The sequence below is a fragment of the Octopus bimaculoides genome, chromosome 26, assembly GCF_046866305.1.
Source record: "Octopus bimaculoides isolate indiv1 chromosome 26, ASM4686630v1, whole genome shotgun sequence".
NCBI lineage: Eukaryota > Metazoa > Mollusca > Cephalopoda > Octopoda > Octopodidae > Octopus > Octopus bimaculoides.
In genome coordinates this window covers 25,112,037-25,137,448 of record NC_142953.1, presented here as the reverse complement: position 1 = coordinate 25,137,448, position 25,412 = coordinate 25,112,037, and the positions used below count along the sequence as shown (strand labels likewise).

Below are 25,412 nucleotides of genomic sequence, written 5' to 3'. Positions count from 1 at the left end.
CTTTTTCTTTGCATTTGTACAAGTTGGATCCAAGTCTCACTCAGACACCTCAAGAGACAACAAGTTAGAAGTTCATGTAGGTGTTATGCCTAGGGTACCATATATTTGAATTTGTACATAGTGTCGTTCTAGAGAATGTTTAAGAAACCATAAGAAAATTATGTGTTTGTTTTAAATTATTATTATTATTATTATTATTATTATTTTATTATTATTATTATTATCTATATTTTTATTTTATTATTATTATTATTATTATTATTATTATCTATATTTTTTTTATTATTATTATTATTATTATTATCTATATTTTTATTATTATTATTATTATTATTATTATTATTATTATCATTGTTGTTATTATTATCATCATTATTTTTATTTTGCCAGGTGTGAAGCATACAAGCATCATCTGTGATTCTTGCAATAAGTCTGCAATTCAGGGCATGCGATGGCGATGCCTCACGTGCCATGATTTCGATCTGTGTACTGTATGTTACCATGGAGACAAGCATGACATTAAACACTCATTCCTGCGATTTGACACTCCGGCATCAAAAGGGTATGTCGCCTCCTGGGGTCTTAATCTGTACTTTATTCTGCTATTGATTGTTACCACCGTCATCACCGTCACTGTCTTTGCCTTCTTTGTTATTGTCATCACGCTTCCTCTTTGCATTACATCATCATAGTGCCACCAGCATCACCGTACCGACACTACCATCACCACCCCTACTACTACTTCTACCACCACCACCACCACAGCTACTACTATTAATAATAATAATAATAAGAAGAAGAAGAAATGATTTTTTTTTTTATTGGCCACAAGGGCCTAAGATATGGAAGACTACATTAAAAGAACAAAATAGATTCCCATGCTGGAAAGCAAACCAGGGGCCACCTGGACGGGAACCAGAAATCCTAACCAGCAGATCACATAATTGTTTCCTCCTGTTCATCATCATCATCATCATCATACTACTACTGCTGCTGCTGCCGCCACCACCACCACTAATAATAATAATAATAATAATAATAATAATTTCAAATCTTGGCACAAGGCTGGTAATTTGGGGTGGGGGTGGGGGCAAGTCGATTACATCGACTCCAATGTCCAACTGGTATTTATTTCATTGACCCCATCCCCCAAAAAAGGGTGAAAGGCAAAGTTAATATTAATAATAGTCCTTTCTAGTTTTAGCACAAGGCCTGAAATTTTGGTTGGGGTTTGGAGATAAGCAATTACATCAACCCCAGTGCTCAACTAGTATTTATTTCATTGACCCCATAAAGGGTTTCTGAAAGGCAAAGTTGACCTTGGCAAAGTTAATATTATTAATGATCCTTTCTACTATAGGTACAAGGCCTGTAATTTTGGTTGGGTTTTGGGGATAGCCGATTATATTGACTCCAGCGCTCAACTGGTTTTTATTTCTTCAACCTTGAAAGGATGAAGGCAAAGTCAACTTTGGCAAAAATTTGGTTTCAGAATGTAGAGATGGACAAAATGCCACTAAGTATTTTGTCTGTTCTTTCTGCCAAAAGCCCAAAGCCTGAAATTTTAGAGTAGGGGTCTAAAAGTAAAAGATCCCCTTTGGTCATGAATGTCCATGGGATTGTACCTAGAAAGTTACCTTCTGAAGCACAAGTCCGGCATGGCTATTCGTGGAAGACCAGCAGTCACCCATGCATACCAGCCTCCCTTCTCCGTGTCGCTGATGTTATCCAAATGAAAGGCAAAGGGGCCGATACAGTTGGGCACCAGTGATGTTGCAACTCATTTCTGCAGAGAACTGGAGCAACATGAAGTAAAGTGACTTGCTCAAGAACACAAACACACAGCCCGGTCCAGGAATCAAGCTCACTACCTCTTAATTGTGAGCCTGACACTCTAACCACTGAACCATGTGCCTTCATGTAGGGGTCTAGGCAATTACATTAACCCTCGTACTTAGCTTGTACCATATTTTATGGACCCTGGTGGGATGAAGGGCAAAGTTGGCCTTGCTGGGATTTGAACACAGCAAAAGTGAGTAGGTCAAAAATACTGCAAGGCATTTTGTCCAACGCACTGACAATTTTGCCAGCTCACTTAAGTACTAATAATAAAATAAGGCTACCACTACCTCCACTACTACTACTACTACTACTACTACTACTATTTCTACCACCACTACTACTACCACTACCATCATCACTACTACTTCTACTAGTAATACTACTACTGCTACTGTTGCTACAACTTCTACAACTACCACCACCATCACCACCACTATTTGTACTACTACCACCTCTACTATTACTACTACTACCTTCACCACTATAACTATCACAGCTACTTGTACTACCACCACCACTACTACTACTATGAAGATGATGACAACCACCATCATCACTACAACTACCACAACAACGACGACCACTACAACAACCACCGCCTCAACTACTACTACATGTACCATCACTTCCACTACTACCACCACCACCGCCACTACATGTGCTACCACTACCACTTCAACTACTATCACTGCCATTTATTATTACTACTACTACTACTACTACTACTACTATTACCACCTCTACCACCACCACCACCACTACTACTACTACTACCACCACATGTGCTACCACTACCACTTCAACTACTATCACTGCCATTTATTACTACTACTACTACTACCACCTCTACCACCACCACCACTACTACTAGCACCTAACTACTATTACCACCACCACAACACTCTTATTCCATCTTCTGCCACTTTCATTGCAGTGTCAAGATGCCCAAGCGGGCGAGCAGTACAAAAATGGAGGCCTGGGGGATATTCAAAGGAGCGAAAGTTCTACGAGGAAATGACTGGGATTGGGGAAACCAAGATGGCAAGTATTCTGATAATAATGTTGCTGATGTTGTTGCTGTTGTTGTACATGTGCTAGAAATTCTTGTTGCTGTGGTTATTGTTGTTGCTGTGCACATATGTTGCAGATGGAGTTTACCAGTGCAGATTTTTCTATGGCCGGTTCCCTTCCTGTTGCCTGTTGCCAATTTTCACCTGTTTCCAAGCAAGGTAATATTTTCCTGTGGCCGGAGTGGTTGGCATTAGGAAGGGCAACCAGCTGTAGAAGACAAGCCAAAATCAGATTGGAGCTTACCAGTTCCAGTCAAACTGTCTAACCCATGCCAGCATGGAAAACGTGCACTAAATAATAATGATGATGATGATCCATCATCTTCACCTACTACTCCTGGGAGAGTTGTTGGAGTAAAGTCCCCAGACACCTCCTTCATAGGAGCAACTGTCATCACACTTTCCAGCTGGATTCCCAAACACAACCACTGAGATTACAGATTTTATCCCACCATCCCATTCTTGGTCTACCCTTAGGTCGTCTCCTGCTGGTCAGCCTGGCTTGGCTTGAAGAATCTGTCTTGTGATTCTTTCCTTTGACTTTCTAATCACATATTCATATAACACCAGAGTTATAACCTCTCATTTTCCCCCCTTTTTTTTACATCAGGTTTTCTTACATTTTTTTGTATGTGATTAATGTTTTCTTAATATTTTATTATTCTCTTAATTAATATTTTATTTCTTCCTTCTTTTTTTTTTTCATCTATGGTTCACTATTTTTTTTTTCATTTTCTCTTTTCTTTTTCAGGAGGCGAAGGAAAACCCGGAAAGGTGAGGGATATCCGTGGTTGGGATTTAGAGTCAGGACGTAGTGTTGCAAACGTTGTGTGGAGCAATTCTCAAATGAATGTCTACCGAGTTGGGCACAAGGGTAAAGTAGACCTAAAGGCAACCCAATGTGCCTCTGGTGGCATGTTTTATGTGGACCATTTGCCAGTTCTTGGTGAGTTTTATTTTTGATTTTTGTTGTTTATTATTTTCACTTACACAAAGGTGGAAAGCATGCCACCTTTATGGAATCGTTACCATGCAAGACAATCTGCTTAGCAGCAATTTTTTGGCTTCACATTCTGAGTTCAAATATCACTGAGGTTGATTTTCATCCCTTTAATATCAATAAAATGAGTACCAGCTGTATACTGGGATCAATGTAATCGACTAGCACCTCCTTACAACATTTCAGGCCTCATGCCTACAGTTCAAAGAATTATTTTGACTTTCATTACCATATAGGTTGCAGGTGTGGCTGTGGTAAGAAATTTGCTTCACAACCACATGGTTCCAGGTTCAGTTCCGCTGTATGGCACCTTCTACTCTTATAGCCTTGGGCCAATATATATATATATATATATATATATATATATATATATATATATATATATATATATGTGTGTGTGTGTGTCTGTGTTTGCTCCCCCATCATCACTTGACAGCCAGTATTGGTGTGTTTATGTCCCCATAATCTAGCTGTTCAGCGAAAGAGACTGATAGAATGAGTACCAGGCTTGAAAAAATATAAGTATTGGGATTGATTCATTTGGCTAAAATCCCAGCATGGCCACAGTAGCAATACACTGCATATGTGGTTTGATTAATTTTGAAATTAATCAAGAATTTGATTAGATTTAATAAAATAGCTAATTTCTTAATTAAGTTGATATTTAGAACATGAAGTCAGAAAAAACATATTTCGGTTTATTATGAAGGTGTTTTGAATATAACAAAGATGAATATACAGGGGTCAGCAAAAGCAGGTATACAGTTGCTCATGGCTCAAACATTCACTCAGAGTCCCCCAAAAATCTAAAATGTGGGCTTCTAATGAATAAGGCATCTCCTGCAGATTTCTTAGTTATGAATTGCTCAGGTAAAAAAGAAATAGAGAAATAGAAAGAACATTCCACTCGTATTCAACAACTGTAAACTTAATTTTGCTTTACCCTGTATAAAGATATATTAATGCAGTGTTTGGAGGATAACAGAAGATAAATATATTTTGGTAAACAAAGGTGTTTTAAACACAACAAAAGATGAATATATAAAGAATAAAAAGTTTTGAATGGTACAGCAATGTACTATAATACAAAAAATGGACTATATACCTGTTGTAATTTAGTTATCCATAGTCCAATGATATTTTGGAATACAATTCCTTCTTCAGATCTTCTTAGCTGGAATCTCTCTGCTATAGACTCCATCTAAGAGTATCTGAAGAAGGAATTGTATTCCGAAATATTATCGGACTATAGATAACTAAATTCACAGCAGGTATATAGTCCATTTTTTGTATTATAGTACATTGCTGTACCATTCAAAACTTTTTATTCTTTACAAACAATACACAATGCTTCAAGTGAACTACAATACTCTCGAATATATGAAGGTATATTAAGATAGTGTATGGAAGATAATAAAGATATGTATGGAAGATAATAAAGATATGTATTGGTATATGAAGAAGGTGTTTTGAATGTAACAAAAGATACGTGTATATTGCTATACTAAGATAGATTTTGAAGCCTATAGTGTATCCAGGAAATTGTATTATATTATACTATATCAGTGGTTCCCAACCAGAGTCTTTATGTTCCTTGGGGGTCCAAATAAAAATTTTGTTGTTAAAATCTTATCTGCAATAAATTGATTATACTTCTACAATGCACAAAATATTTCAACAATTTTGTTTACTCTTTTACTTGCTTCAATCATTTGACTGTGGCCATGCTGGAGCACCGCCTTTAGTCGAGTAAATCGACCCCAGGACTTATTCTTTGTAAGCCTAGTACTTATTCTATCGGGCTCTTTTGCCGGACCGCTAAGTTACTGGGACGTAAACACACCAGCATCGGTTATCAAGCGATGTTGGGGGAACAACCATAGACACACAAATATATACACACAGACATACATATATATATATATACATACACACACACAAACACACACACACACACACACACACACACATACACACACACACACACATATATATATATATATATATATATCCTGTTGGCATTAGGAAGGGCATCCAGCTGTAGAAACTCTGCCAAATTAGATTGGAGCCTGGTGTTGCCATCCGGTTTCACCAGTCCTCAGTCAAATCGTCCAACCCATGCTAACATGGAAAGCGGACGTTAAACGATGATGATGATATATAGTGTGACAGGCTTTTTTCTGTTTCCGTCTACCAAATCCACTCAAGGCTTTGGTCAGTCTGAGACTATAGTAGAAGACACTTACCCAAGGTGCAACGCAGTGGGACTGAACCCAGAACCATGTGGTTCATAAGGAAGCTACTTACCACACAGCCACTTCTATGCCTATAATTTTGTTTGTACAATTCCTAATAATATATAGTTATGAAAATATAATAATAGAATTTTTTAACCAAGTAAAATAGGAACTAAAAGGGATCCATAGGTACAAAAAGGGCGAGAAACACTGAACTATATATATACACACACGCACATGCACATACTATACACTCTGCTTAAAGAATATGTATAAGTAATTGTGTTGATGTTATTTCAGGTGAATTCACAGAAACGTCAGCTTCAGGTGAACCTACTTGCCATTTCAAAGTAGGTGACCGTGTCCGGGTGGATCTAGACATGGAAATATTAAAAGTGATGCAAGAAGGCCATGGAGGGTGGAATCCTCGTATGGCAGAAGTAAGTATTGTCCCTTTAAATTGCTCCCGTTTGCTACATGCTCTCCTTTCTGTGTTATAATGGTGCCACGTAGATAAGCACGCATGCTGGTGTCATGTAAAAAAGCATCCGTGACAGTGCCACGTAAGAGGCACCTATGCCAGTACCCCATAGAAAAGCACCCAGATGGTGCCACATGTAAAGCACATGTGTTGGTGCTACATGAAAAGCACATGTGTTGGTGCCACATAAAAAGCATGTGTTGGTGCCAAATAAAAAGCACGTGTGTTGGTGCCACATAAAAAGCATGTGTTGGTGCCACATGAAAAAGCACATGTGTTGGTGCCACATGAAAAGCACATGTGTTGGTGCCACATAAAAAGCACATGTGTTGGTGCCACATAAAAAGCACATGTGTTGGTGCCACATGAAAAGCACATGTGTTGGTGCCACATAAAAAGCACGTGTTGGTGCCACATTAAAAAACATGTTGGTGCCACATAAAAAGCACGTGCTGGTGCCACATGTCGAGGACCTGTGTCATTTCCATGTATGAAGCACTTATGCTGGTGCCACATAAAAAGCACCCAGTCCACACTCCGTAAAGTGGCTGGCATTAGGAAGGGCACCCAGAAACCATACCAAAATAGATAATTGGAGCCTGACCAACTCCCTAGCTAGCCAGCTCCTACCAAACTATCCAGCCATGCCAGCATGGAAAACAGATGTTAAATGATGATGATGATGATCATGATCATGATAGGTGCAAGCATGGCTGTTTGGTTCAGAAGTTTGTTTCTCAGCTACATGGTTCTGGATTCAATCCCTCTGTGTGGCACCTTAGGCAAGTGTCTTCAACTGTAGCTCTAGGCTGACTAAAGCCTTATGAGTGGATTTCATAGACAGAAGCTGGAAGAAGCCTGTTATATGTATATATATATATTTGTATGTGCGTATGTTTTTGTGCGTACTCTTGTTTAGACATCTTGTGATGGTTATAAATGAGCATCATTGTTATACAAGCAAGGTAATTCTTTTCCTGTCTTCCATGAATATCATGTTTAGGCACGGGGAAATCTTACCTTGCTTGGAACCAGGTGGAGGTTGGTGACAGGAAGGGCATCCAGCTGTAGAAAATCTACCTCAACAAATTCTGTCTGACCCATGCAAGTGGGAAAGTGGATGTTAATGATGATCATGGACATGCTGTTAAGAAAGTAATTTCAGAACCAAAGGCATGGGTTGACATAAATATTGGGAGTGAAATTGGGTGGGTGGAGACTGTGCTAAAGCACAGTGGATGGAATACGCATGTCGTAGATGGTAGGTTTATTTCCTCCTCTGATTTAACTCTTTAGCATCCAGATTCAATATATTTGTACTTCAGAGGGAAGTATCGGGAGACGACAGATTGTTGTATCAATTAATAAATGACACAGCAACAGAAGTTATGTTGTCACCTTCATTAGCTTACAGCCGTTTCTGCTATAAGAAGCAATGCACTCAGAGATGAGAGCTTGTGCATCACCTTATAACTTCCTCACAGCTTTAAAATGAAGTATAGGTTTATTTCAGAAAGTAGTATAATGTGTGAGTGTATGTATGTATGTATGTATGTATGTATGTATGTATATATGTACGTATATGTATGTATGTATATATGTATGTATGTATGTATGTATGTATATATATATATATATATATATATATATATATATATATGTATATGTATGTATATGTATGTATGTATGTATATGTATGTATGTATATATATGCATGTATATGTATATGTATGTATGTATGTATATATATGCATGTATATGTATGTATGTATATATATGCATGTATATGTATATATATATATATATATACATATGCATGCATATGTATATATATGTGTGTATATATATATATCAGAACTAGAGGAGAAGTTTCAGGTGTGGAAGCAAGGTCTAGAATTGAAGGGCCTTAGAGTCAACCTAGCTAAAACCAAAATCCTAATAAGTAGGAAGGTAGATAAAACACAAACCCCTTCAGGTAGATGGCCCTGCTCAGTATGTAGAAAAGGAGTAGGTAGTAACTCTAGAAGATGTACCCGGTGCAAGCTATGGACACATAAGAGGTGCAGCAACATCAAAGGCAGGTTAACTAGCAAGTTAGTTTTTGTTTGTGGCAGATGTTCAGGTGCAATAAAGACTGTAAACAAACAGGAAACAACTTCTATCTCATTCCAGGGTGAAAAACTAGAGGTAGTCGATAGCTTCCGCTATCTGGGCGACCAAGTTAGTAGTGGGGGTGGGTGCGCTGAAAGTGTAGCTGCTAGAATAAGAATAGCCTGGGCAAAGTTTAGAGAGCTCTTACCCCTGCTGGCGACAAAGGGACTCTCACTCAGAGTAAAAGGCAGACTGTATGGCGCATGTGTACGAACAGCCATGCTACATGGCAGTGAAACATGGGCTGTAACTGCTGAGGACATACGTAAGCTTGCAAGGAATGAAGCCAGTATGCTCCGTTGGATGTGTAATGTCAATGTGAATACCCGTCAGAGTGTAAGTATCTTGAGAGAAAAGCTGAACATTAGAAGCATCAGTTGTGGTGTGCAAGAGAGACGATTGCGCTGGTATGGACATGTGGTGAGAATGGATGAGGATAGCTGCGTGAAAAAGTGCCACACCCTAACAGTTGAGGGAACCTGTGGAAGAGGTAGGCCCAGGAAGACCTGGGCTGAGGTGGTGAGGCAAGACCTTCGTACATTGGGCCTCACCGAGGTGATGACTACTGACCGAGACCTTTGGAAATGTGCTGTGCGTGAGAAGACCCAGCAAGCCAAGTAAGATCGTTGCCTGTGCCCCTGGACTGGTTCTTGTGCGGGTGGCACATGAGATGCACCATTTTGAGCGTGGCCGTTGCCAGTACCGCCTGACTGGCTCCCGTAGGATTTTCGAGCGAGATCGTTGCCAGTGCCCCTGGACTGGCTTGTGCGGGTGGCACATAAAAGACACCATTTCGAGCGTGGCCGTTTTCGTGCGGGTGACACGTAAAAGCACCCACTACACTCTCTGAGTGGTTGGCGTTAGGAAGGGCATCCAGCTGTAGAAACTCTGCCAAATTAGACTGGAGCCTGATGTAACCATCTGGTTTTCACCAGTCCTCAGTCAAATCGTCCAACCCATGCTAGCATGGAAACCGGACGTTAAACGATGATGATGATGATGATGATGATATATATATATATATATATATGTATGTATATATATTATATGTATGTATATTAGGGAGTAAAAGTAGGAAAAATTATATAAAAATCACAGTACAGAAACATCCATAATATAAACAATATTCTATTAATAAATAAATATATAAAGTATAACTATGATTATTTAAAAAGATTTGAGAGATCTTACGATTGTTTCATGAATATACTACCTTTTGAAATGAAATCCAAAGTTGATAACCATTATTAGGAAGTCTATCCACTCATCAGAGAAAAGGATGAATTTCAGTGTAGTCAATCGGACGATAGAGATGTTATTTAAAATCGTATGATAAAGGTGTTGTTTAAATCACTTTAATTGTATCTCTAAATACCTTTAAGAGTTTAGACATTTCTCATATCATTTCTCATATATGTATATACATGTATATGTGCATATGTATGTATATGCATGTATCTATGTGTGTGTGTTTGTGTATAAATACAATTAATTGTTGTTCTTTCCTCTTTGTTCAGTATATAGGTCAAGTTGGTTCTGTCCATCGAATCACCGATCGTGGTGATGTACGTGTGCAATATGAAGGATGTAGTAACAGATGGACCTTTCATCCCGGCGCTCTAACAAAGGTCAGTTAATGAGGTCATTGAGGTCATTGCATTAAATTCACTGTGTGAATTATTTCTCTCTTTATTTTTGTATTATTCAATATCTTAAGTGTTTTTGCTTTATGTTTAGTCAGTCAAGTAGTGTCTCATTTGACAAGTAGAGTGTATCTAGTTTAGATTGACAAGTTTAGTAGCAGAAATTTAGATCGACAAGTTCAATCTGATGCGTTTTTCTGACAAGTTTAAAATAAAGAGTTTTGGCTGGAAAATGTTAACAGGCGAGCTTAGAAAGGCAAGTTTATTCTGGTAAGCTTAGAAAGACAAGCTTTGACAGGCAACTTTCAGCAGTTAAGCTTTGACAGACAATCTTAAACAGGCAAGCTTTGACAGTCAATCTTCAACAGGCAAGCTTTGACTGGCAATCTTCGACAGGCAAGCTTTGACAGACAATCTTCTACAGGCAAACTTTGACAGTCAATCTTCAACAGGCAAGCTTTGACTGGCAATCTTCAGCAGGCAAGCTTTGACAGTCAATCTTCAACAGGCAAACTTTGATATGCAAGCTTAGGCAAGCAAGTTTTGATAGGCATGTTTAGACTGGTAAGTTTACACAGGCAAGCTTAGAATGGCAAGCGTTGACAGGGAAATATAGAGAAGCAAGGTTAAAAAGACAATCTTCAACAGGCAAGTTTAGAGAGGTATGATTAAGAACACCATCTTAGACAGGCAAGCTTAAAAGAGAGAAGCTTAGTCAGTTAAGTTTTCACTGATGTGTTTATTTACTCAGAAAAACTTTTCCCAGCATGATTACTCTGGTAAGCTGATACGAATAAGCTTAGACTGTCATGTTTTCTCTAATGAGCTTACTATGACAAGTTTAACAAGTTTACTTTGACAACTCTACTCTCCCAAACTTATTATTATATGCTTGCCTTAGTATATTCAACAACAGGGTTACTGACTCAAGTAATTAAAGAAGGGATTTGATTACATTTCTACTAATTGTAGATTCATAACTGATAGGAAATTTTGGAGTTATTTGGAGTGGGATGAGGATGGGGAAGAATGTATTATTCTATCATTGCCAGACAAAACAAAAATGTGAAACACTTAAGAGTAATGCCAAACAACAAGCTTATGTAAGAATTGGTGAGAATGAGGTGGAAGACATTGGAGAATTTGTTTACCTGGGAGCGACAGTCACGAAAGACAGAAGGGGAATGGAGAGTATAAAGAACCAAATATCCAAATTCCAAAGAGCATTGTGCAATCTCACAAAGGTACAGAGAAACAAAGGTATAGGCTGCAAAACAAGCTGAAGCTGTTCAAGACATTGGACTGACCAGTGTTACTCTACGGATGTGAAAACTGGAAAGTGACAAAAATAGAAAAAAGAGGAACTGGACAACTTCCAATTTCCATGCTTAATGAGAATACTTGACTTCAAGTGGCTACAAAAGAGGCCCAAAATGACATAATTGAGACAACAATGGGCATTAACAGGATCAGTAGTGAAATAAGTCATAGATGCTGGAACTGGATTGGACTAGATCAAGCTGGTGATTGTATGGTGGCACTAAAGAGCAGTAGGGTGCCCTAAAAACCACATGGCGAAGGACCATTGACAAGGACAGGAGATGAAAAGTGTGGAGAGGCTGGAATGAAACCACAACAGTAGCAAAACACAGAGCGGGTGAGAGAGATTATGTTGCAGCTTTATGTGTCACATGACATGGAGAGAACTACATATATTCAACAACATGATGACTGGCTCAAGAAATTAAAGAAGGTATTTGTCTACATTTCCTCTGACTGTAAGAGTTTTGACAGGATCCAATGAGCTGCAGGGCTGTGCCAAGCCCCAGTGTCATCTTTAGCATGGTTTCTATAGCTGAGTGCCCTTCCTGATGCCAACCTTTTCACAGCGTACACTGGGTACATTTTTGTGTAGCACCAGCACTAGTGAGGTTGCCAAGTTACTTGCAAGACAAAAGTAGAATGGTGGGGGGAGAAAAAAGCTGTGACTACTGAGTGGGGGTGGTGTAATATTTGAGACAGGGAAAGTGGTTTTATGCCAGGTGTTGAAAGGCTAAAGGTAGACGGACAAACAAAGGTGTCTTATTCTACAGGTACGACTACCCCCACATTATATATAAGGGTAAGTGGGGATAGCTGAGCAGGAGATTCATTACAATATGTAACACAATTTTTGTCTTTGGATAGCAACTGTTATTTCCTGTTTGCTGACCCCTAGAAAGTATGAAAAATGGCTAATATTTCCTTCAAATTGCGCTTTTGTTACATCTATTCAAACCCCAAAGAATCCCTCTTAACATGTAGTTATGATGCCCCCCCCACTACTCCTGCTCATCATCAGAGATGCACATATTGTCAGCCACTAAGGGACATGCTCATATGGTTAAGATCAAGCAACTGATAAGCAAATCTGTGGTATTGAGCAGAACATTTGCTATAACAATATTTCTGCTTCAGCAACTCATCACTGATTCTGTTTTAAATGTAATGGAAAATAGGTCAGTTTCAAAACATTGACGTCGAGGTCACAGAAGCAAAGTTTGAAGGGAATGGTAGTCACATCCTTTGATTTTTAGATAGAAGCAAATGAGAAATAACACTCACTGACCAAAGACAAGAATAAAAAAATAAAGAATTTTGTTACACAGTGTTATTTACTTATGTGTTAGTAGGACAGCAAGTGACAGAATCAGCAGAGTTCTCTTTCTTTCTTTCTTTCTTTCTTTCTTTCTTTCTTTCTTTCTCCCCCTCTCTCTCTTTTCTCTCTTTCTTTCTTTCTCGCCCTCTCTGTCTTTCTCTCTTTCCTTTTCTTGTGTTTATTTTTTCTTCCCTCTCTTTCAGGTTCAACTATTTGCCATAGGTGATTCAGTCCAGATAATTGAAGATATTCGTAAAGTCAAAGAATATCAGAAAGGTCACGGAGAATGGACTGATAGCATGGCATCGGTGGGTGTATTTGTTTATTTATTTTTCTGTATAGTTCTAGACATGGCCTGAACCAGCATACATACAGTCAATCATTTCCACATCCCTGGTCCTAGCCAGCGCATTTTTATAATCAACAGACACATTATGTTATAGGGTCTTTATCATAAAAAGGAAAGTAAAAAAACAGCGCGACTGTGTTGCTTCCCAACCAAATGGTCCTGGGTTCAGTCTCACTGTGTTACACCTTGGGCAAGTATCTTCTACTATAGCTGTGTAAGGAAGTGCCACTTCCTAACTGTAGAAGGAACCTGTGGAAGAAGTAGACCCAGGAAGTCATGGGATGAGGTGGTGAAGCATGAACTTCGAACATTAGATCTCAGACAGGCAATGACAGGAGACCTGGACCTTTGGAGATATGCTGTGACTGAGAAGACCCGGCAACTCAAGTGAGATTGCAACCATGCATGTCCGGCCCTGTTAAGAATACCCCTGATGTGTCAGGTGATATGATATGCTTGAGAAGACCTGTTGAGTCAAGTAAAACCAATATCGTAGCTGGGGTTGGTGCCCTCTGACTGGCTCCCGTGTCGGTGGCACGTAAAAAGCATCAACCAAACGTGGCTGATGCCAGTACCCCCAAACTACCTCCCGTGCCAGTGGCATGTAAGAAGCACCATCTGTACGTGGTTGATGCCAGGTCCGCCTGACTGGCTCCTGTGCCAGTGGTACATAAAAAGTACCAACCGATTGTGACCGATGCCAGTACCCCTTGACTGGCTCCTGTACCAGTGGCATCTAAAAAGCACCCACTACACTCTCAGAATGGTTGGCGTTAGGAAGGGCATCCTGCTGTAGAAATTTGCCAGATCAGATTGGAGTCTGGTGCAGCCGCTGGCTCTCTAGACCTCAGTCAGACCATCCAACCCATGCCAGCATGGAAAACAGACGTTAAACGATGATGATGTCAATTTTTACAATTCTGTAAATCATCATCATCATCATCATCATCGTTTAACGTCCGCTTTCCATGCTAGCATGGGTTGGACGATTTGACTGAGGACTGGTGAAACCGGATGGCAACACCAGGCTCCAATCTAATTTGGCAGAGTTTCTACAGCTGGATGCCCTTCCTAACGCCAACCACTCAGAGAGTGTAGTAGGTGCTTTTACGTGTCACCTGCACGAAGGCCAGTCCAGGGGCACTGGCAACGGCCACGCTCAAAATGGTGCATCTTATGTGCCACCCACACAAGAGCCAGTCCAGGGGCACTGGCAACGATCTTACTTGGCTTGCTGGGTCTTCTCACGCACAGCACATTTCCAAAGGTCTCGGTCAGTAGTCATCGCCTCGTTGAGGCCCAATGTACGAAGGTCTTGCCTCACCACCTCAGCCCAGGTCCTCCTGGGCCTACCTCTTCCACGGGTTCCCTCAACTGTTAGGGTGTGGCACTTTTTCACGCAGCTATCCTCATCCATTCTCACCACATGTCCATACCAGCACAATCGTCTCTCTTGCACACCACAACTGATGCTTCTAATGTTCAGCTTTTCTCTCAAGATACTTACACTCTGACGGGTATTCACATTGACATTACACATCCAATGGAGCATACTGGCTTCATTCCTTGCGAGCTTACGCATGTCCTCAGCAGTTACAGCCCATGTTTCACTGCCATGTAGCATGGCTGTTCGTACACATGCGTCATACAGTCTGCCTTTTACTCTGAGTGAGAGTCCCTTTGTCGCCAGCAGGGGTAAGAGCTCTCTAAACTTTGCCCAGGCTATTCTTATTCTAGCAGCTACACTTTCAGCGCACCCACCCCCACTACTAACTTGGTCGCCCATTAAAATAAATTTGTTTGAAATTTTAAGGTGTCCATTATTTTGTCCAACCCCTGCCTCTCATATAGCAGACCCATTGCATAGTTCTTTGTTGTTTTTTTTTCTTCCTGAAATACTGCAAATCTGTGAATTTCTTTTGATGAAAAGGTGTGTTTTAAGAGAGATTTGGCTACTATTTGTAGTAGCTCAAGTTACCACGGACACACCTCTGTGTGTTTTGTTGTGGTGAAAAAAATATTTTTTCTCAGAATAATTTCTACAATAATTTTAAAAGAAATTTGGAGATCTTTCTTACTGTTAACCATTCAGCTTCAAATTACAATTGTTAATTGTTGGAAGTCAAGTACACTGAGTTCTACATATAGTGTTATCGTATAGAGTGGAAGCTCAATACAAAGCTTTGAACTCATCTCGTGGTTAGTAATCCATTACCTTAAATTTGAAGCCATTAAATCTTTAAGCATTAATTTTACTGGGTTTGGTCTTTTGACTGTCACCATGGTGAGATATCACCTTTAAAAATTTAATTGATCACAATGACCTCATTATGTATTTCAATCTGGCATTTATTTTGTAGGCCACTGCTTGATGAACTTTGAGATAGTGGGACACAATACTTGATTTAACAACAAATGTAAACACACATATATTAGGTGCAAGAATGACTGTGTGGTTGAGAAGTTTCTTTCCCTACCACATGGTTACACGTTCAGTCCCTCTGCATGATACCTTGGGCAAGTGTTTTCTACTATAGTCCTAAGCCAACCATGGACTTGTGACTGAATTTGGTAGACAAAAACTGCAGTGTTGTTCATCAGAAAATGACTGAAAAACATGTTTATAAAGAAGAGAATCGTTTGCTCCATACTCCTCATGTACCAATTCTGCCCATAAGGAAGGAAAAAATAATATAACGTGGCTGTAGGTTATAACACCTGGGCAATGCCGGGGTGCATTACAAGTATATATATATATATATATATATATATATATATATATATATATATATATATATAAATAATATAACATATATATATATATATATATATATATATATATATATATATATATATATATATATATATACAGGTATTCCTCACCCTATGCCATTAATTGGTTCCAGGAGACACGACTTCAGTCAGAAAACAATTTAAGGTGAATTAACTTGTCTCTAGGCTAGGCCGAATTTACTTGTTGCATGTTCTATTTGAGACCTTATAGCCTGGAATAGTTTTCTCTTCCTTGGAAATGAATGAACGGTCTGGCTTTTATTTCCAATACATTCCAGTTTTGTCTACATTAAAAATCTGTCCAGGAAGAAACCCGTTTTCTTCGATGATTTTCTTTAATGCATTAGGAATTTCCGCTGCTGCTTATTCATCAGCTAATGCACTTTCACCTTACTTCTTAATGGAGTGATAACTTCTTCGCTCCTTAAATCTCACAAACCATCCTTGGCTTGCCTTGAACTCTACAGCTTTCTCATCTGGATATTTTTTCTTCAGGTACTCAAACAAAAACGTTTTCTCTTGAATGATTTCTTGACTAATAGTAGCACGCTGACGATTCAACCTAACAATCCAAAGAGAAAGAAAACTTTCTATTTCTTCAAAGTTTTTGCCTCTTTTCTTATTGATGACAGTGTTCTTTATCTCTAGGGATTCAGATTTGATATGTGCTAAAATCTTATCCTTATTATGTACAATCGTTGATACAGTTGTCTGACTCATCCCAAACGACCATGCAATTACTACCACATTTTTAACTTTTACATGACGTTTTATCATAGCCAGTTTATCTTCCAGCATTGTAGCATGACACTTAGTACTTTCACTATGAATTTTCTTAGGAGACATGGAGGCAAAAAATAAAGTCACAAATGAATGAGAATGAGAAAGTAGCCGATAAACAGACGTAAAAAATCCGAATTCAAAACAATCGCAGTTCATGTTCTGCACACTTGCTCAGCAGAAGTCCATTGCTGTTCATCTTGCCTACACCATGCTGCCCAATCACTCCCCTCCACTCATTGCTGTCGCTGCCAACTCTGGTGTTGAAATCACCCAGCAGGATGAGCTTGTCAGTGGCAGGCATGGTGCATAGTAGTGTTCAGGCTGGTGTAGAAGTGCTCCTTAACTTTCTCTGTGGATGTCATGGTGGGGGTATAGATATTGATGATAGTGATGAACTGCCTGTTGCTGATGGGGTGGCGGATCTTCATTAACGCCATTTGGGAGATTGGGGATCTGTTTGAGGAGTAAGTCCAATTCCATGGATGCTGTCTTCATTCTTGGCCTTTCCTTTCCAGAAAAAGGTGTATCTATTGGATTTCATAACCGATCCTTCTTCAGCCAGTCTGGTTTCGCTCAAGGTCGCAAAATATTTTATAAGCTTAAAGCTTATGAAATGTTATATATATATATATATATATATATATATGTATATATATATATATATATACACACATATACACATATATATATATATATATATATATATATATATATATATATATATATATACACACATACACGCACACATACACAAAGGGCTTCTTTCAGTTTCTGTCTACCAAATCCACTTACAAGGCTTTGATTGGCCCAAGGCAATAGAAGACACTTGCCCAAGGTACCACACAGTGGGGCTGAACACAGAACTATGTGGTTAGGAAGCAAACTTCTTACCACGCAGCCACACCTGCAACTATATATGTACACTGGATCTCAAAATCTAATCCTGAACGATCTACTTCTAATACACCTGTTCATAGGTTTACTTTTACTCTTAATTTCACCTGTATTTTTTACGTTGTTATTTTTTGATTGTGTTTGACCTCGATTCACCTGAGTTTTATTTAATTTTATATTGTTTTCTTGTTGTTATACAGGCATTAGGTAAAATTGGTAAAGTGAAACAGGTTTACCCAGATGGTGATTTACTTGTGGCGGTGTCTGGTAAAAAGTGGACATATAACCCTTTGTGCTGTGCAGTGGCGCCAAATAGTCCTCTTGAGGTGAATAACATTCATAGTATGAGTGATAGAGAGGAAGACCCTGGTAAGTCTCACTGAAATGTTTTTTTTTTCCCTTTATTTCTCTCTCTGCTCATATAATAGAAAAAACGGTGGAATTCTGGTCTAAGCATCCCATATAACGCCTCATAACTTTTTATTTCTTAGAATTTTCAGAAAGACTTTGCAAATTTTTGTTCAACACACAGGGATTCATATGTTTATATACTCTTTTACTCTTTTACTAGTTTCAGTCATTTGACTGCTTCCATGCTGGGGCACCGCCTTTAGTCGAGCAAAGCGACCCCAGGAATTATTCTTTGTAAGCCTAGTACTTATTCTATCAGTTTAATTTGCCGAACCGCTAAGTTACGAGGATGTAAACACACCAGCATCGGTTGTCAAGCGATGTTGGAGGGGACAAAGACATACACACAAACACATACATATATATATATATATATATATATACATATACATATATACGACGGGCTTCTTTCAGTTTCCGTCTACCAAATCCACTCACAAGGTTTTGGTTGGCCCGAGGCTATAGTAGAAGACACTTGCCCAAGATGCCATGCAGTGGGAATGAACCCGGAACCATGTGTTTGGTAAGCAAGCTACTTACCACACAGCCACTCCTCCGCCTATTGGCAAGAAATCTTCAAATAAAACTGAATAATTACAGACACACACACACGTAGACATAGGTACACACACACGCACACACGCATATGTATTCTTCTTTTATTAGGATAAACGTTTATTGTTCCTTGGTACTTTTCTGTGATCCTGCTGTAGCAATAGTTTTAAATAAAGTTTCTTTCTGTTAAATTCCTTCTTGTAGCATCGCTGACAGAGCTGCTGGAACAGTTATTGAACATGAGTCATAAAGACACACGTCTTGACCAGTTCGTACGAGAAGCTGCTCAAGGACAAATAGAAAATATTCGTGAAGTTATAACAAAACATCCAGACAAAGTAAGCCATTACTCACCCCTTTCTTTCTTTATTTCACATCTCAAATGTTCTCTGTTTTGCTTCAGTTTTCTTTTGATATCAGTGTATGCTTAATATTTAGTGGAGGCGCAACGGCCCAGTGGTTAGGGCAGCGGACTCACGGTCATAAGATCGCGGTTTCGATTCCCAGACCGGGCATTGTGAGTGTTTAAAGTGGAGGCGCAATGGCCCGGTGGTTAGGGCAGCGGACTCGTGGTCATAGGATCACGGTTTCGATTCCCAGACCAGGTGTTGTGAGTGTTTAAAGTGGAGGCGCAATGGCCCAGTGGTTAGGGCAGCGGACTCGCGGTCATAGGATCGCGATTTCGATTCCCAGACCGGGCGTTGTGAGTTTTTATTGAGCGAAAACACCTAAAGCTCCACGAGGCTCTGGCAGGAGATGGTGGCAAACCCTGCTGTACTCTTTCACCACAACTTCCTCTCACTCTTACTTGTTTCTGTTGTGCCTGCATTTCAAAGGGTCAGCCTTGTCACACTGTGTCACGCTGAATATCCTCGAGAACTATGTTAAGGGTACACGTGTCTGTGGAGTGCTCAGCCACTTGCACGTTAATTTCACGAGCAGGCTGTTCCGTTGATCGGATCAACTGGAACCCTCGACGTCGTAAGCGATGGAGTGCCAACAACATGCTTAATATTTAATGCTTTTAAGGCAGGAAGTTGGCAGAATCATTAATACACTGGACAAAATGCTTAGCAGTTTTTCATTCATCTTTATGTTGTGAGTTCAAATCCTGCTTAGATCGACTTTACCTTTCTTCTTTTTGAAGTCAATAAAATAAGTACCAGTTGCGAACGGGAGAGGAGGGGCAGTGTAATCAACTTAACCCTCCTCCAAAATTGCTGGCCTTGTTCCAAAATTCGAAACCAGTATTTAATGCTTTGTGTGTTTCAATTAATTTTTAAAAAAAAGGAAATAATTTGGAAAGGATTTAGTAAAATAACTAACTATATGACTATTAATAGATAGGTACAGCATAATCTGTAGGCAGGAGAGGTGCAGCCGGAGAGTGCAAAGTTCAAAATAAAAGGTCCAGAATGAATAGTCCAGAATGAAAAAAGGTAGAGAGTCCAGAAGTTCGTGTGTGATGAGTAGAAACAGGATTAGCTGGTGCGACCACGTGAACATGTGCTATGTATGGGAGAATTCATGAAAAAACAATAGACGAAGACAGGTAGTGTAAACAACAAATGGATGTATTAGTATAACGCTCGGGAATGATAGATCGCTGACCACTACACATATTTTTTTTCTCTCCTTGTTTCTTTCTGTGTTCCTTTCTGTTGAAGAGCGTAGGCTCGAAACATCAAAGACTTTCTCTATTCCTGAGCATTATACAAATACATCCATTTGTTGTTTACACCACCTGTCTTCGTCTGTTGTTTTTTCGTGAATTCTTCCATATATGACTATTAAGTTGGTGTTGGGAACATCTTAAAGGCAAATATATAATGTTATATTAAAATGGTGTTTGATATATAACTGAACAAAAGATGTATATATATATATATATATATATATATATATATATATATATATATTGGTATTAAATAATGTTGTATGAAGCATTGACTGGAACACCATCATCATCATTTAACGTCTGTTTCCCATGCTGGCATGAGTTGGGAGGTTTGACAGGAGCTGGCCAACCGGAGAGTTGTACCAGGCTCCAGTTGTCTGTTCGGGCATGGTTTCTATGCTTGGATGCCCTTCCGAACACTGACCACTTTACAAAGTGTGCTGGGTGCCTTTTACATGGTTCTAGCACCAAATTTAACATTTTAAAGTGTATTTAGACATGTTTTAAGCCCTTTTGTTGTGGAGATGGTTCCAAGAGAAAATTCTCCACCTGGACATGTGAGAAAATATATTTTTTTTAAGTGGGTGGGTAGTGGGGGGACCTGTTGATGTTATTGGATACTAAGAAACACATGTTTCTGTGTCTTTCCACTTCATCAGCTACCAGAATCAAATCTGTCACCCACATATGCTGATAAGAACAAAATTATTCTTATTAAAACAGCATACAGAATGCTTGTCAATGTATGCAAAACTTAGTCAAGTTAGAATTAAATAAATAAAGTTACATGTAACATTGAATAAAATATATTCATGTAAAATCATACTTAACACATTTGAGTGTATTTGAACAAGATAAGGCCTTCCACTATAGAGATAACCCCAACAAAAAATTCTCTATCTTATCATGTAAAAACACATTTTTCTTTTTATATTGCTACTTTAAGATGGTGTTTGGAACATAACAAAAGACAAGTCTGCACTGAAGTTTGAAATGTAACAAAAGACATATACATATTAGTATATTAAAGTAATGTGTGAAACATAGCTTAACAAAAGACAAATATAGACAGGTACATTAACCCTTTAGCATTTATTCTGGCCCAAATATTGTAGCTGTATTATGTTCAAACTGTTAAGGTCCGACATCTCACACCTTCCCTACAATGTCATTCTAAAACTAAACAATCAAATCCTTGAAATTTCAAAGCTACAAGATAATGCATGATTAATTCAAAGCAATGTGAATAAATAAGGATTACATTCGATAGCTTAATCTGAAAGCTGAAGGATTAAGATAATGTATCTGGAACTTAAGAGAACACATTAGAATTTTAAGCTAGTGTTTGGGACATGATTTAACAAAGGACAACCCATCTCTTATATCACTTTTATCTCTTTCTCACTCCAGATTGATCAAAGAAGTTCTGGTAAAACGGCCCTACAAGTTGCCAGTCATCAGGGCCATAAAGACATTGTATTAATGCTGCTGGAAGCCGGAGCTAATTTAGAATTACAAGATGAAGACGGAGACACAGCTCTACATTATTCAGCATTTGGGTATGTTCACAGAGTATCCTCCCAGAATCTCTTGGTTTTTCCCTTCTTTTTCCCTATTCCTCCATTTGTTTGTTTAGCCAGAGGACAAAGTGTAGTGCTCTTTCTTTTTCTCTTATTTTTTCCCACTGGTCATGGAGTCCCCTAAAAAAAAAGGACATTGGAGTGAGGAAGATCCAAGCACTGCAACACCAATGGAAAAAGTGTGTGGACTGTAAGGGTGGGGGACTATGTTGAAAAATAATTCTCATTTGGTCAAGTTCCATGGGAGTGTCTTTGGTCAGTTTATGAACTTTTCGGCCAAGGCTTATAGCAATGACCTCACTTTTCATTTTGTGCTGTCATTCATCACCTCCACCTTTTCCTCCCTGACACACTCTTGTTTCCTTCACTACTCCCCCCCCCCCAACTGATATTTACCATTGATCATGTCTCCTTTCATGTTGCCCATTCACCACATCTAATCATCAGCATCACTACCACCATCATCATCATCACCACCTCCATAACTACTATCGTCATCACCACCACCATCACTACCACTACCTGCATCACCACCGCACCACCATTGTCACCATCACCACCACCGCCACCATCTTTACCACCACCAGCACCATCATCATTGTTGTCATCACTGTTTTTCTTTCTCTTCTAAATTCTTGATCTTCGGTTTCTGTGTCCTTCCAGTAACCAACCAGAGGTAATGGAACTGCTGTTGTTGAAGGGAGCCAACATTAACGCTTTCAACAAAGGTGGCTGTAGCACACTTCATGTAGCCGTGAATAAACAGTTTGTCAAGTGTGTCCGGGTATTACTTAAGCATTCGACTCCAGTTAATATTCAGGTATGTAACAGCAACAACAGTCATGGCTAACAAGAAAGATCCTTCCTTCCATCCACTCTACTGTGAAAAGCATCTTTTACCTTCTAGCATTTAAACTGACCATATCCAGCCCAAATATTCTACCTGTTCAAACTGGTCAAATCTGGCCCCTTATACTAATCCTACTAATCCTTATACTAATCCTACAATCACATCATTGAGGTCTCAAAGCTATGAGATAATGCATGGTTAATTCAAAACAGTTTGAATAAATAAGCATTACATCTGTAGTGGCGCGAAATTATGGCCGCCATTAAGGAAGTACAATCTACGCATGCGCAAAGGACTTGCCTTCCCGGAAGCCCTTCGAGTGCACATGCGTAGTTTTTGTTTGTTGGCACTCCGTCGCTTACGACGTCGAGGGTTCCAGTTGATCCGATCAACGGAACAGCCTGCTCGTGAAATTAACGTGCAAGTGGCTGAGCACTCCACAGACACGTGTACCCTTAACGTAGTTCTCGGGGATATTCAGCGTGACACAGAGTGTAACAAGGCTGACCCTTTGAATTACAAGCACAACAGAGACAGGAAGTATGAGTGAGAGAAAGTTGCGGTGGAAGAGTACAGCAGGGTTCGCCACCATCCCCAGCCGGAGCCTTGTGGAGCCTTAGTAAACCAGTACTTAAAGCGCTCCGCGCATTTTCTAAACCTCTTTAGCATGATGCCTTCGATGTGACAACAACTTGCTCCTCAACGAAGCACTTAATCTCAAGATGCTGATTACAGGTCAACCAGCGGCTGCCAGGCTGAATTATATAGGTTTTGTAAAGTCAAGCATCACCAAAATAAAACTTATTTTTATTATGTTGTTAATTGTTCTACTGTTTCCTAATAAATAATTTTGTTAAAAGGTGATAGAGAGAGAGACTAATGTCTCTATTGTTACTATCAACCATTTACACATCTAACAGAATAATTTGATACCGAAAGGTTAAACTTGTTCTACAAGCAATTCGAAGGGTCAGCTTGTCAGCATGCTGTGTCATGCAGAGTCTGCATGGTACCTTGTAGGCAAGTCTCTTCCTTAACAGCCTCAGTTCACCACTAAGCTCTATGAGTGAAACTGAGTCAATAGAAAATACAGGAACATGCAAACCCACAGCATTAAAACCAGCCCAAATATTCTAAACTGGCCAGATCTGATCTCTCACATCTATAATGTCATTCTAAATATAAAATCTCAAAGCTACAAGATAATGCATGATGAATTCAAAACAATGTGAATCCCTTGACTATTGTGGGTGTTATGTTCCAAAATCCTCCTGTGGTAGGTGAAAATCTGCAAAGTAAAAACAGTACTGTACTGTATCATCATCATCATCGTTTAACGTCCGCTTTCCATGCTAGCATGGGTTGGACGATTTGACTGAGGACTGGTGAAACCAGATGGCTACACCAGGCTCCAATCTGATTTGGTAGAGTTTCTACAACTGGATGCCCTTCCTAACGCCAACCACTCCGAGAGTGTAGTGGGTGCTTTTATGTGCCACCGGCACGAGGGCCAGTTACACAGTACTGGCAACGGCCATGCTCAAAATGGTGTTTTTTACATGCCACCTGCATGGGAGCCAGTCCAGCGGCACTGGCAACGACCTCTCTCGAATGATTTTCTAACATACCACCAGCACAAGTGCTAGAAGGCAACGCTGGTAGTGATTACGCTTGACAGTGCTGTTAGTGTTCCACTGGCGCGGTGCCAGTCATCGAGTTTGGTTCAATTACGATCTCACTTGCTCCAACAGGTCTTCGCAAGCAGAGTTTAGTGTCCAATGAAGGAGAGGTTGGCTTGGGTGCCAGTCATCGGATTCGATTTGATTTCGATTTCAAATTCCAAATTCCAAATTCACTTGCCTCAACAGGTCTTCGCAAGCAGGGTTTTTAGTGTTCAATGAAGTAAAGATACGGATTAGTAAGCTGGCTACACTTCTGGCAGAGATCATAGATTATGCTCTCACTTGCCTTATTTTTAAAAATAATTTTTATAATTTGTGTATATTCATTTTATTATAAATGCAAAACAACACAACGGGGGGAATCGACGTAAGCTTAAATAATAAACTGCGATAGGTGGACCGCGATATGGCAAGGGATTACTGTAAATGATAAGCATTACATTTGACAAAATAATTTGAATGCTGGAAGGTTCAATTAACCATATTTGCTCCAAATATTCTACCTGTTTTATGTTTGAATGGGCCAGATCTGACCTCTCATAGCCACGCTACAATGTCATTCTAAAAAGATTAACAATTACATCATTGAAATCTCAAAGATTCAAGATAATGTGTGACTAATTCAAAACAATGTAAATAAATAAGCATTTGACTGAGTTAATCAGAAAGGGTCAAACCAGTCAAATCCTCCCCAAATGTTTGAACAGACTAAAAATGGCCTCCTATGTTTCCTTGCTTTTTCCATTCCTTCTAGTCAATCCAATATCATCAAGTG

The 25,412-nt window shown here is 39.3% G+C and overlaps 1 protein-coding gene across 2 annotated transcripts in view; it reads left to right on the top strand.

Moving 5' to 3' along the window:
• Positions 1-394: 394 nt before the first annotated feature.
• LOC106872992 (E3 ubiquitin-protein ligase MIB2) overlaps positions 395-25,412 on the top strand; it is a 41,382-nt gene continuing 16,364 nt past the window's right edge. For both annotated transcript variants that reach the window (XM_089343054.1, XM_089343055.1), the window contains exons 1-10: positions 395-562; positions 2,777-2,883; positions 3,664-3,858; positions 6,450-6,589; positions 10,299-10,409; positions 13,266-13,370; positions 18,082-18,250; positions 19,052-19,185; positions 21,936-22,084; positions 22,769-22,925. In XM_089343054.1, the coding sequence (XP_089199180.1) occupies positions 447-562; positions 2,777-2,883; positions 3,664-3,858; positions 6,450-6,589; positions 10,299-10,409; positions 13,266-13,370; positions 18,082-18,250; positions 19,052-19,185; positions 21,936-22,084; positions 22,769-22,925 (1,383 nt within the window). In that variant the 5' untranslated portion in view covers positions 395-446. The remainder of the gene's footprint in view (positions 563-2,776; positions 2,884-3,663; positions 3,859-6,449; positions 6,590-10,298; positions 10,410-13,265; positions 13,371-18,081; positions 18,251-19,051; positions 19,186-21,935; positions 22,085-22,768; positions 22,926-25,412) is intronic.